The sequence below is a fragment of the Triticum urartu genome, unplaced genomic scaffold (genome assembly GCF_003073215.2).
Source record: "Triticum urartu cultivar G1812 unplaced genomic scaffold, Tu2.1 TuUngrouped_contig_6795, whole genome shotgun sequence".
Classification (NCBI taxonomy): domain Eukaryota; kingdom Viridiplantae; phylum Streptophyta; class Magnoliopsida; order Poales; family Poaceae; genus Triticum; species Triticum urartu.
In genome coordinates, this window is record NW_024117584.1 from 1 (window position 1) to 14,813 (window position 14,813).

Consider the following 14,813-nt stretch of genomic DNA (forward strand, 5'->3'; position numbering starts at 1 on the left):
GCGGCTCGTCAGCATGTGCGAGGAGAGGGCCAGGATGCTGCAGGAGCAGTTCGGCGTCACCGTCAACCACGTCCACGCGCTCGCCATCCTCATCTCCACCTTCCACTTCGAGAAGAACCCCTCCGCCCTCGACCAGGTGAGCAAACAACATAATAGGGACTGCCGATTTGTTTCTTCCTCTTCCTCCTCGATGCATTCGTTAATTCATTCACTCATTCATTCCTGTGTCACCGCGTGCTTCCAATCCCGCGGCAATGGCGGGCTCCAGAAATCCTAAACAAGTATAGTACTCCTAGTAAAACACGGTTGTTGCATCTCTTTAAAAAAGGATATTTCCTCGTGGTGGCTCGATGCTTACAGAGTTGCAGGCTAGTCGTTTAGCGCCGCATTATTGTTTTAGTCGGTCCGTTGTGGGCCTCTTGATCTTTGAATATGTGGCGTTCTTGGAGCGGTTGTGTTTCTTTTCTATGCTCCAAACCTCCAAGACACAGAGTCAGAGACGTCTCTGAACTACTAGGCCGGTAGAAGAAGAACATTGCTCTGTTTGTTTTTGGAGTGGTTAATGGTTGGGTTTGGCCAGTGCTTGACCCACTCCATTTGTTTATGCTCACAGCCGTAGCGATGCAGTGCTGGCTGCGGTTGTCCAGTGATGGGTTCTTGATCCTACTTTTTTCTCCTAAAATATTCCCCTAAAGGTGCCCTCTTTTGGGAATTCCGAGCCCGCTGCTTTTGTTGATTAAGTGGTAGCTTTAGACTTTTAGGAGTACCTTGGCAAGGCAAAATGGTATTTGAAGGCACATTCTGGTTGTTGCAACAAGCAACAATGAGTAATGCCCTAATTTGGTTGGTGGCCCTAGTTGCTATCTTTTTTTCTTCTTCTTTCAAACAATGCCCTTTTTTTAGTTATAAGAATCACATGGATTAGGTGCAGCTTTAACTTGATTGTTTCTTACTTTCTTGGATGCTCTTGGTAATTAAGTCTCAACCCATCAGTTCACTGCTGGTGTGCTTTACCTTACATTTTGGTGAAATTTTTGCTGCAGGATACTTTTGCGAAGTACACGGCAAGGACATCATTCGAGCGTCCGCTGCTAAATGGGGTGGCTTACGCACAGCGCCTCTTCCCTCACGAGAAGGAAACGTTTGAAAGACAGCATGGATGGATTATGAGGACTATGAATCGAGAGGCTGCACCTCTCCAAGATGAGTATGCCCCGGTGATTTTCTCCCAGGATACGGTCTCCTACCTTGCGCGCATGGACATGATGTCTGGGGAGGTGTGATTTCTTACTGCATGATGGTTTCTTCTGTCTGTCGATTCTTAGTTCATTGAGGGCAGGGGACACAGTTGTGTTGCCAGTTTTAAGTTTGGTTCAGTGTAAATAATCCGTTTGTTTCGCATGTAGGAGGACCGAGAAAACATCTTGCGTGCGAGGGAAACTGGCAAACCTGTGTTAACAAACCCATTTCGGCTTCTTGGGTCGAACCACTTGGGCGTAGTACTCACTTTTGCAGTGTATCGCCCTGATCTACCTGCTGATGCATCAGTTGAGCAACGTGTGGAAGCAACTGCTGGGTAAGATGATTGGACTATCTTCCAAATATATGACCCACAAAACCTGTATTTGCATGTCATTTCTTTAGTGTTGGCTATACAATACTTCAATGCATCAAAGCAGATGATTCGACATAGCATACAATGACCTAGAGAACTTGCATTAATGTATCATTATTCATACATATATAGTACTAACTTATTGTCCTTCTTTCTCTCATTCAGCAATACAAAGGTCCTTTCTAGTGTGATAGCCCAACATATTTAGAGTTTTGTACCAGAAATATAACACAAACATATACTTAACTATTTTGTGAGTGTGGCCTCCTGAGTCATGACTCTAATCTAATCGAATCCCCACTGACAGCTATCTTGGTGGAGCTTTTGATGTGGAGTCACTTGTGGAAAATTTGCTGAGTAAACTTGCTGGCAATCAGGATATATTGGTGAATGTGTATGACGTCACAAATGCTTCAGAGCCTATGGCCATGTATGGATCTCAAACTCCAGATAATAAAGTGGACCTCTTGCATGTTAGCATGCTTGATTTTGGAGATCCGTTTAGGAAGCATGAAATGAGGTGCAGGTTAGTAGCTTCTTCCATGACACTGACTTTGTTGGCTCATTGTCCTTCCACTAATGTTGGTAAGTTGTGCAGGTATGGGCAAAAGCCTCCATTGCCGTGGTCTGCTATTAGTAATCCTATGGGCTGCTTTGTCATATGGATGCTTATTGGGTATATAATTTGTGCTGCATGGTCTCGGTATGACAAAGTTTCAGAGGATTGTAGGAAAATGGAAGAGCTCAAAACTCAAGCAGAAGCTGCTGATATTGCAAAGTCTCAGGTTTGACATTTATTTGTGTGCTTAGGCTACTTGACGTTCTTCCGTACATAAGAATTATATACTTATGCAAGTTTTCTTCTTTGCAGTTTCTGGCAACTGTATCTCATGAAATTAGAACTCCTATGAACGGCGTCCTTGGTATGAATATCTTCCTTTCGGATACATACATAATGTCCACTCTAAGGACTCGGCCATCTTAAAACATTACCTTTTGTTGTAGGGATGCTGGACATGCTTTTGGGGACAGATCTGACTATGACTCAGAAAGATTTTGCTCAGACCGCTCAGGATTGTGGCAAAGCATTGATAATACTGATAAATGATGTCCTTGATCGAGCAAAGTTTGAAGCTGGAAGGTTGGAACTTGAGGAAGTGCCTTTTGACTTGCGAACGCTGACGGACGATGTGATCTCCTTGTTTGCCTCAAAGTTAAGAGCGAAGTGCATAGAGGTATCTTACTATTGCATAAATGATTCAATATCTTTACTATGCTTTCATAGTCATAATGGATGCGGACTACCTGTAGTGATTGTTTGCAGCCGAGCGGAAACAGACAATACAATTCCACAAATGCCATTCTTCTATATACCTCCTTTCCTGTAGCACATTATTTCCTAATATTTCCCTTATTGCCGCAGCTTGCAGTGTTTGTGAGTGACGATGTTCCAAAACTTGTCACCGGAGATCCTTGGAGATTTCGACAGATACTGACAAATTTAGTGGGCAATGCAGTCAAAGTAAGCATTCAACTTTCGGTATCATAGCATTATCTGTTTATTGCATACTTTGCAACTTTGAATAATGTTGAGTTTTTGTTATTCTGTACAAAAACATCCATAAATTATTCTGAATCCATTCATTATCAATTTTCCAGTTCACAGAACGGGGCCATGTTTTTGTGCGGGTCTCTCTGGCTGAGAACTCAACTATGGAAGCTAAACGAGCCCCCAATGGAAACCTCAATGGGAAAGATTGTAAAGTTGAGCCTACAGCTAATGGTGCCTTCAATACTTTGAGTGGGTTTCAAGCTGCGGATGAACGAAATAGCTGGGAATATTTTAAGCTGTTGCTCTCTGATAAGGAGTTACTTTCTGATGAGCTCGAGGGTAAAAAATCTAGCCAAAATGATTCCGATCACGTGACCTTGATGATAAGCATTGAGGATACAGGTGTTGGTATCCCACTGCATGCACAAGATCGTGTTTTTACGCCTTTTATGCAGGCAGATAGTTCAACTTCAAGGAATTATGGTGGAACTGGTATTGGTTTAAGCATCAGCAAATGTTTGGCTGAACTTATGGGCGGGCAAATAAGTTTCATCAGCCGTCCTTCCATTGGGAGTACATTTACATTCTCAGCGGTTGTGAAGCGTGCATCCAAAGATACTTCATGTGCTTCAGAGAGGAGCTTGTCCGAGGCACTACCAACTGCCTTTAGGGGAATGAAGGCGATTTTGGTAGACGGGAAACCTGTGCGTAGTGCTGTGACAAGATATCACCTTAACAGGCTGGGAATAATTGTTCAAGTTGTGAATAATATGAGTATGGGAATTCAAGCCTTTGGGAAAAATGGTGCAACAGAGTCAAGGTGAGTTTTCTGTTGTCATTTTCAATTCCTAACAGAACTTATCACTGGAATTTTAGAAATAGAGGACAAATAACCGCTCAACTGGTTTCTAGCTGTATAGGAAATGGTATTTTATTACTAGTACGAGAGGAGCTTTCACATGTGCTCTGAGAGGCTAATGTTCCCATATTAATTAGGGGTAGGGAGGTAGAAAGATTCACACTACTTTCAGGTAATAGTTTTGTAGGAAGTGCAATTTTCCAAACGTAATATATTGTATCACTAATACAAGAGGAGCTTTCACATGTGCCCTGAGATGCTAAAGTTTCCAATATTAATCAGGAGTAGATAGGTAGATGTATTGAATCATGCAGGGTGTTTGGCAAGTTGTAGTTAATCGAATGACCGGAATGTCTCTGTGAGCCAAATTCAGACACACAGAGATAAAGCACTCGGAATTTTCTCTGTGAGTCAAGTGACAGAAATCAAGAATGAAGCAATTTCTGTGCAATTTATTCCACCTCAATGGGGATTTCAATATACAAGATTGAGAGATAGAAGAGGCTGAGATTACAACGTGTTAGTAAGAAGCTCAGTTTAGATTTTTTATTTGTTTCGGGCTCAGTTTAGATTCTACTCCCTCCGTTCCAAAATAGATGACTCAACTTTAGTATAAAGTTAGTACAAAGTTGAGTCATCTACTCCCTCTGTCCCACAATATAAGAACGTTTTTGACACTACATTAGTGTAAAAAATGTTCTTATATTATGAGACGGAGGGAGTATTTTGGAACGGAGGGAGTAGCTATGTGGGTGGACGTTGTGCTGCGCATGAGGTGGACTAGGACGGTGCAGTTGCATTGCATGCGGTAGACTTGGCAGAGCAGGTGCTTGTCTAACAACAGATGTTTTTTCAACTAAAAATATAAGACCTGTGAAGGACCAGAACTAATCCTCAATACCAAGTACTTCTATTTATGTGCCATAAATTCTTCTTCAACACCTGCTTAGTCTCTTTTCTCCATTTACTTTATTTCTTTGTAGAGAAAAACCGTCGATGCTTTTTATTGAGAATGACATCTGGAGGCCCGAGACAGATACTCAGTTACCGAGTCGTCTACGTACGCTCGGGATGAATGGTCAGGCGCATGAGCTACCCAAGCTGATCCTTTTGGTCACATCTGAAGCTGACAAGGACAAGTACGGATCCACGTTCAATACTGTGATGTGTAAACCCTTAAGAGCAAGCACAATTGCTTCTTGTCTACAGCAGTTGCTAAAAGTAGATATACCTGCAAGGAAAGAAAATCAAAATAGGCCCTCATTTCTTCGTAGCCTGCTGGTTGGGAAGAATATATTGGTTGTAGATGACAATAAAGTAAATCTACGGGTTGCTCAAGCCGCACTGAAGAAGTATGGTGCCAAGGTTCATTGTGTTGAAAGTGGCAAGGATGCTATCTCCCTACTTCAACCTCCACATTGCTTCCATGCATGTTTTATGGACGTTCAAATGCCCGAGATGGATGGGTATGATTCTGTGTACTCATCACTCTGCTGCAACTGTTATTTCTAACTTTATCTCTTATAAAGAGCCAAACTGTTATTTGTTTGGGTTTTACTTAGGAAAGAAGTTATAATTATGTTCTCCAGGCTTTATGTATCAAGTTTTGTTGCTTGATAGTCTCTCATCCTTATTGACTGCTGATTATCAATGTGATGTACTCTTCAGGTTCGAGGCTACTAGACAAATACGAGAAATGGAGAAGAAAGCGAACGAGGAAAAGAGAGAACAGTCGAGTTCAGGGGAAGGTTCGACATTTGTTGAGTGGCATTTGCCTGTTCTTGCAATGACGGCTGACGTCATTCAGGCGACCTACGAAGAGTGTATGAAATCGGGGATGGATGGCTATGTGTCCAAACCGTTCGACGAGCAGCAGCTATACCAAGCGGTCTCCAGATTAGTGGTGGGAACAACTGATTCGGCCTCATGATCTGATCGGTCGAAGCCGGATCCGACGCCTCGTTGGTTGAAGCGAAGCCAAAGCTGACTCTGACTCTTACAAACCTGACACGGATATCTCCGCAACACTTTGGATGAAAAGACGAAGGCGCCTTGAGCTAGTGAACTTCGTTGCAGGCCGAGGTAAGGTAAACGACGGTGCGCGCCGCGGCGGGCATGCATTTCTGCTCCTGCTGCCCAGGGGGGGAAGATGAAGATGAAGGAGGTGGCTCGAGATATACTAGGTAGATTAGGATTTTTTGGTTTGCTGTTGGTGGTAGGCAGATGTATGTATGATGTTGTGTCTCCTGTCTGTTCATTCTTTGAACATATATAACATCTCTGTGCTGTGATGTGCTCACTCCCCTGAGCTCCGGAGTCCGCTGAGAAGAAAATATGTGGTGGGCTTTTGGGTTGTCTCCTCTCCCTCTCCGCCGCGTGTTCGTACTATGATTGATGATCATCGATACATCGTGGAACTTTTGATGCAAACTGTTGGGTGTAGGCAAACTGGGCGTGTGTCTTTTTTGTCTGGCGAGATGCTGAATTTGCTAGGCCTCTTGCTCAGCTGCTCCGTTCCTCCCTCTGAAAATCGACACATTTGCTGCTGGCAAGTTGCCTGCAAAAACGAATTGGTGCATGTCGATTTTCTGGGCAGCTCAAAAACAAATTGGACGGCTCAAAATTTCTATTTACACCGGTTTTTTTACAGTCGATCTGGTTGGATGTCTGTATTGCTGCTGCTGCTGCTACTACTACTAGTACTTGATATGAAATGCAGGGCAGCATCAGTACTGGCTTTCTTCTGCCATGGTGTTTGACTCATTTTTATTTTGCCGCGGCGGAACCGAGCATGGGCAGGCGCGTTTAATTGGTCCGAGCAGTGCGCAGTGCTCCTGCGGCGTAGACTGCAGCGCTGCAATCGAACGGGCAGGTTTCCTGTATGGCGTCTGGCACGGAAGCGGAAGCTGGGCGGCACAGGCCTGTCGACCAGCGGGCAGCGAACCTTCCGACGCAACGCGCGATTTATTACTGCTCCATCCGACAGCCTGAACCATGCTCATCCTGTGCCGGCAATGGTGCAGCATGCTGCATGCATGCAAATGCACGAGAGGTGCCGGACAAGGGTAGAAAATCCTTGTTCCTATGGTAATCTCATTGCGTCGGAGGGACTTTACTTTTACTGTCTTACTGTGTTGACCCGTTTGTGATAGTTTAGCACGGTTTGACCCTTGTTTGTAAAATAGTTTGGATCTGACCCTTTTTAACACGCTAGTAACCCTGGCGTCTAGGATGCATTAAAGACGCCAGGGTCCTTAGCGTCTGGCCCTGGCCCACCTTCCTGGTCAGGCAAGTTAACCATATGACATGGCAAATTTCGCTCCCGACCCTAGGCGCCAAGGACCTTGGCGTCTACCCCCTAAGAAATAAGTGGCCACATGAAGAGTGTGTCGGGCCCATCCCACACCCACACACTCTCTCCAATCCCAATCTTACACCCCAACCAAGAGCAACACAGGAGAGCTCCCCCACTCTCCCACCTCAAGGCTCAATCAAACCCTCCTCCAAATTTTGTTTTCTTCGGTGAATCATTCTCTCCTTTGGTGTCTGAGGTTTTCTCCTCCGGATCCCTAAATTTTGTTGGTAATTTCTTGTTATTTTAGTGGCATTTTGTAACCTTAGGTGGAACCTTAGTTTCTAGCTTTCTCCAAATCCTTGGGTATTGGGTATCTTTCAATCACTTTGTTGATGTGGTAGTAGTAATAGGATATGCATGTTGTGAGTACAAATGACGATTTTGATTTATATGATGATCTATGGTTAGGGTTAGGTTTTGTGTTAAGCAAATGACATGATTTATTTAGTACATAAGTTTTAATGTGTCTTTGAAACAACTCATTAGTAATGGCATGATCCATATATAGTTGTCATTGATTCATTAGAGTTGCACTTGTTTTTTAAACAATGCATTATAGTTGCCATTCATACATTTTATTTTTTGTCCTTTTAGATGGATGATAGACTTGTTAATTTTCATTATTTGTGTTAGAATAAAACGCTAATGCAAGATCATAGACGACACACCGAGGCACGATATTTGTTAACGAGGTTCATCGATATGGCTACACCCCCGGGGCATGACTACAGGCGCTCCTCCCCAAGATACCGCAACACCGGCCGTCCGGGCGCCGACACAAGCCGTCGGCTCCCCCGCGTACCTGTTGCTATCAAGTCGTCATGGGTTACAACGTGTGGTGCCCCTCCGTATATAAGAGGGCTTAGGATACAAGTGTCCGACTCCTACAAAACTCGTACCTAACCACACCAATTACAACTCCAAGTCCACGTAACCCCTTGCGTACATAATATTCGACACAAATATAACAAACTCCACCTTGGCGAATATTCTCCACCACGTAGAAGTCATCCATGCTCGAACCTCCATGTACTCCGGACTTGGGTTGTCTCCTTTGTAGCTTACTGAGAGCTACCTGATGGGCCAGACCCGCCGCCACCGTGAGACTCCACTGCTACTCTTGCAGCTCCACTCCCCATGGCTCCACCTGCAATAGTGCTCCCTTGCAACTTGTAAAGATGCGAAACCGTCCTCTCTCTCCTATCATCACAGTCACCCCATCTTCCATGATTTCCATGGTCTTCGTATCCCGATCATAACGGAATTCCATACCACCATCATGAAGAACACCAAGCGAAATTAGATTCCTCCTTAGCCCTGACACATGCCTGACTCCCCGAAGCATCCGCTCAACTCCGTCAAACATCTTAATTTTGATGTCACCTACTCCAGCAACACGATAACCTGTATCATCGCCCACATAGGCTAAACCAAACTCACCAGACTTGTACGAAGAGAACCATTCCCTGTTGGGCGTCGCATGAAAAGAGCAAGCTGAATCCAACATCCACACTTCAGTTTTTGTTGACCGCATGTTTGACACTACGAGAACATCACTACTGTTGTCCGAGTCATCACCACGAGTAGCCGCATTAGCACTTGCCCCACCCTTCAGTTCTGGGCATTCCCTCTTTATATGTCCCCAATCCTTGCACCTGTAGCACTGCACCTTTTTCTTCTTTTTCTTCTCCGCCTCTTCCCTTCCTGAGCTGATAACCTTTAACTGCCAACCCCAAACCTTGAGTACTCTCCTCTGTAGCATTCTTTTGCTTCCTCAACTCATGTCCAAGCAACGCTGCAGTGACTTCCTCATTATTGACGGTTGTCTTTCCATGTGTCAATGTAATGACCAAATGCTCATAGGACGGTGGCAACAAAAACAAGAAGCAGTAGTGCCTTATCCTCGTCCTCGATCTTCACATCCAGACACGCTAGATCCGTGACCAACTGATTAAAGGCATTCACATGCTCCACAAGATCCGACCCCTCCCGCATCTTCAGCCCATAGAACTTTTGTTTCAAATATAGCTTATTGGTCGCCGACTTGGACATATAACAATTTTCCAACTTGTCCCAAATTCCCTTAGGAGAATCTTCGTCCATGACATGATACATGACCTGATCCGCAAGACAAAGCCATATGGTAGCGGCCGCATGCACTTGCATATCCTCCCACGCATCATTGTCAACCTTGGCCGGCTTCGTCTCCTGCAAACCCTTCAAGATTCCGTGTTGCGCCAGAATATCCTTGACTCTTGTCTGCCATAGACTGAAGTTACCCGTGCCATCAAATTTCTCCAAATCAAACCTGGTGAATCCCGACGCCATGCCGAGCCGCGATCTAACCGACCTGTTGTCGCCGGTCTTACCGCCCTTTTCCTCCGCGACTTCCTCACGAAAAAGGTCATTGATCCCGTATTCCTCATCTGAAGCCACGCCGCAGTCCGTGGTCTACCAAGAAATCTGACTTGCACAACCTTCTTGTCTGTGCCTTTGCTGCCTCGCGTCGCCGAACTTTTATTACTGCTGAAACAACCCACGGCCTTACCTTTTCCTTCCCTGACACGGAAATCAAAATCACAGACCGCACAGATATATCCAATCCAATACAGTACCAATCTCCAACAGACCAAACATGCATGCACACGGCTCCTTGAATCACAAATTAGCAGGCCTGTCCCCTGGACCCAAAACGCACACGCACACATGTATCATCAGATAGGTTCACCGCATGTATGTTAGTCCCCTTGACTCCTACCACAATACGATTTTTCTATCCTTGTGCACCGCACTCCGTTCGAGAAACCTACTGCTTTGGCCTTCCCGCAACCTTGCTCATGATACCACTTGTTAGAATAAAACGCTAATGCAAGATCATAGACGACACACCGAGGCACGATATTTGTTAACGGGGTTCACCAATATGGCTACATCCCCGGGGCATGACTACGGGCGCTCCTCCCCAACATACCGCAACACCGGCCGCCCGGGGCGCCGACACAAGCCGTCGGCTCCCCCGCGTACCTGTTGCTATCAAGTCGTCATGGGTTACAATGTGTGGTGCCCCTCCGTATATAAAAGGCCTAGGATACAAGTGTCCGACTCCTACACAACTCGTACCTAACCACACCAATTATAACTCCAAGTCCACGTAACCCCTTGAGTACATAATATTCGACACAAATATAACAATTTGGACATAACGACATTTGTCACCAAAAATGCAAGTGACAATGAGAAAGTGGTGGTATTTGACACAAGTCCTAGTTATGATGAGGTTGTTCTAAAAGTAAGAAATATCTGAACTAATAGGAAGATATGATATTGGATGTAGGTAATCATGAGTATTATTGTTGACATTACCCCTAAGGTAAATAAGTGGAGAGGTGAAACTATAAACCCCCATCTTCCTATGTGTTTGACTGACATTTTGCTCCATAAATATGCAATGCGTGTCAGCAATTGTGGAAGAATAAATGATAGTTGAGTATGTGAACTTGCTAATCAAAGCTCTTGCATAGACTTTTTCCGATAATATGATAAATTGCAATTGTTTCAACGACTGAGATCATAGTTTGTTAGTTTTCAGTGAAGTTTGTGATTCATACTTTATATTGTGAATAAATTGTTGCTTGATCATGAGAAGTTTTATGATAAACATTTGCTGCTATGTTATTAATTATGATGCTACCATGTCCGTATTTTTGTTTTATCGACACCTCTCTCTCTAAACATGTGGTCATAATTATCGAGTTCGGCTTGCGCTTGAGGATAAGCGAGGTCTAAACTTGAGGGAGTTGATACGTCCATTTTGTATCATGTTTTCCTAGTGTTATTTATAATGTTTTTATCATTATTACACTTTGTGATGCAATTCTAATGACTTTTCTCTCTTAGTTACCGACAGCTGGAATTCTGGACCTAAAAAGCTACAACAGAGATACCTATTCTACAGAGCTCCAAATGACCTGAATCTTCACGAAGATTTTTCATTGAATATATAAAAAATACTAGAGCAAAGAAATACCAGAGGGGCCACCAGTTTCCCACAAGGCAACAGGGCACGACCACCCCTGGGCGCGCCCTGATTTTTGTGGGGCCCACAGCTAGCCTCCGGTGCACATCTTCTGCTATATGAAGGGTTTTGACCTAGAAAAAGGAGCAGGACTTTTGGCATGAAGCGCCGCCATCTCGAGGCGGAACTTGGGCAGGAGCATTTTTGCCCTCCGGTAGAGCGATTCTGTCGGGGATAATTCCCTCCATGAGGGGGAAATCGAATCCATCGACATCACCAACGATATTCTCCTCGTGGAAGGACCAATCTTCATCAACATATTCACCAGCACCATCTCCTCTCAAACCCTAATTCATCTCTTGTATTCAATATTTGTATCAAAACCTCAGATTGGTACCTGTTGTTTGCTAGTAGTGTTGATTACATCTTGAAGTTGATGCTAGTTGGTTTATTTGATGGAAGATATATGTTCATATCCTTAATCATATTCTATACCCCTATGATCTTGAACACGAACATGATTTGTGAGTAGTTACTTTTGTTCTTGAGGACATGGGAGAAGTCCGGTTATAAGTAATCATGTGAATTTGGTATCTGTTTGATATTTTGATGATATATATGTTGTTGCTTCCTTTAATTGTGTCATGTGAACATCGACTATATGACACTTCACTATACTTGGGCCTAGGAAGACATTGTGAAGTAACAAGTAGATGATAGGTTGCTAGAGGGACATAAGCTTATATCCTAGTTTGTGCGTCATTCCGTGATTTGGATCAATATGTTTCATGCTAGGGTTAGATTTATCTTAATTCTTCTTTCGTAGTTGCGGATGCTTGCGAGAGGGGTAATCATAAGAGAGTTGCTTGTTCAAGTAAGAACAACACTCTATCACCGATCCACCAACATATCAAATTATCAATGTAGCGAACGCGAATCAAATAAACATGTTGAAAGTGACTAGACAGTAATTCCCATGTGTTCTCGAGAACGCTTTGCTTTATATAAGAGAACTTTATGACTTTTCCTTTGCTATAAAAAGGATTGGTCCACCTTGCTGCATCTTGTTACCGTTGTTACTTGTTACTTGCTACGAATTATCTTACTACAAAACTATCTGTTACCACGACTTTTAGTGTTTGCAGAAAATACCTTGCTGAAACCACTTGTCGTTTCGTTCTGCTCCTCATTGGGTTCGACATTTTTACTTATCAAAAGGACTACGAATGACCCCCTATACTTGTGGGTGATCACAGACCCGTCAGACATTGCAAAGCAAGCGCAACATGGCTCATGTTGCAAAACCACCTGCAAGCGAAACTTGGCTCTTGTTGCAAACCCGTCGGATGTTTCCAAAGCGAGCGCAACATGTCTCATGTAGCAAACACCCAAGCACAACATGGATCATGTTGCAAACCCTAAACCATCGCTTTTCGTGCACGGGATCCAACGCCTTTGGAAGCGGTTGATCTACCCACGTTTCAGCCAGCCGACGCATAACACACGCCATATTGTAAACATTTCAAGTCTTTTTCTATGAAAAAAACAAAAAGGCAGGGTAACCAGGTAATCTATATCAGGACCGACCTTCCTTGGCAATCCACACTAGTGGCCACACGCGCAGCCCGTAGCAGCCTGCCCTGTCAAGAAATGGGCCTCGAGCTGGTGCAAAAATGTCCTGCATACAACTAGCTTGTTCTTCTGACCTGATGTGGCCCGGTAGCGCGTTGTTGCATGTTGCCCCACGGAGAGTTTGGTTGATCCTATTCCGCGCCTTTATTGCCGGTTATAGGCTATTTCGCCAACCAGGGCACACCCCATGTATTAGGTGTAGTAGCAGGTCAACCCATATTCTTCCTGTGTTTTTTCTATGTTTTTCACCTAGGTATTTCGTGTTTCTCTTTTTTCTTTTCTTTTTTTCTTTTTAATTTTTTTTAAAAATTCGCAACTTTGCCTCAAATTTTTGAATCTTTTCAACCTCGTGAACATTTTTTCAAATTGCATGATTTTTTCAATTCATCTTTTTTAGTTTTTTTAACTCTAGTGAAAAATTTCAGTTTTTTTGCATTTTTAGTATTTTTTTAAAAAATCTCCAAAAATAATCCAAACCCGTAATTTCCCCAAAATCCACAAACTTTTTGCATATTTGTGAACTTCTTTTTCAAATTTGATGATTTTTTTGTTTCAAATCCGTGTTTTTTTCTCCAAAATCACCGCAAACATTTTCCATTTTTATTTCAAAATTGTGATCTTTTTTGAAATTCATGACTTTTTTAAATTCGTGAACTTTTTTGAATTCATGTACATTTTCTGATTTTCTGCGTTTTTTCCGAAGTCAATAGTTGACCGGTCAACCGTCGACCACTCACATGTGACCGAGTGAACGATGGCGTTTCTGGGCCGAGCGACCACGTCGCACATGGTATTGGGTCGGCCCGGAACCGCAGGATGCACTTGTTCTCCTAGCCGACGCTTAAGGCGCCAACTAGGTGGTCTCGAGACTTGAGTTTTTTCTTCGCCATCTTCCTTCTATTATTAATGTCTCACCGAACGTTCTACCGGGTCAGACCTAACCGCATCGCACACTAGCACCCCATGCATTTCCATCACGACCATTGCGCAATCAGAGATGTGTACATTGAGGAAACACTCCTCCGAGGTGTGGTCGATGTGACAGTTGTCACAGACCATGGCGACCAGTTGCGAGGTTGGGATATGCTAGTTCTGACATGTAAGGCCGGGACGGCCTCTAGCCCATGTTATCCATAACATGGGTGCTGGGTCTTCGCCCTCGTCCTCTGAGTTGGAGGTCGGGAAACGGTGGTCCGTCTGGCCTAACCAGTTATTTACGCCCCGACTGATCTGATGATGTAGACGTTCGAATATTGCGTGCTGGTATGTGGCTCCTGAGTTCTGAAGCCCAAACGGGTATGAGGGACCCGACGTCGGTGGTGAAGATGCCATTGTTGATGTGGATGCCGGTGCGATGTGCCAGAGTGCTGGCAGGCACACATGGAGGTCGGCATGGCTGTTGACGATGAAGGCCACGACGCCTACGTAGATGAGGTGTGCTGGGTGGGACGGTGGGTTGATGTCGAACCGGCCTACCTCGTCCGCGGTGAACATGAGAGAGCCAAAGGTTAGGCTCTCCCCTGAAGGGAATATGCCTAGAGGCAATAATAAAGTTATTATTTATTTCCTTATATCATGATAAATGTTTATTATTCATGCTAGAATTGTATTAACCGGAAACATAATACTTGTGTGAATACATAGACAAACAAAGTGTCACTAGTATGCCTCTACTTGACTAGCTCGTTAATCGAAGATGGTTATGTTTCCTAACCATAGACATGAGTTGTCATTTGATTAACGAGATCACATCATTAGGAGAATGATGTGATTGACATGACCCAT

The 14,813-nt window shown here is 44.0% G+C and overlaps 1 protein-coding gene across 1 annotated transcript; it reads left to right on the forward strand.

Annotated features, from left to right (window-relative positions):
- Positions 1–4: 4 nt before the first annotated feature.
- Positions 5–6,383, forward strand: LOC125531094 (probable histidine kinase 6; the record flags this gene model as incomplete). Its single annotated transcript, XM_048695501.1, has 11 exons — positions 5–136; positions 1,044–1,277; positions 1,407–1,576; positions 1,923–2,141; positions 2,214–2,400; positions 2,487–2,538; positions 2,621–2,850; positions 3,039–3,137; positions 3,275–3,987; positions 5,010–5,492; positions 5,695–6,383. Coding segments are annotated over 11 exons (2,781 nt in total), but the record flags the coding sequence as incomplete, so codon positions are not given.
- Positions 6,384–14,813: the final 8,430 nt, after the last annotated feature.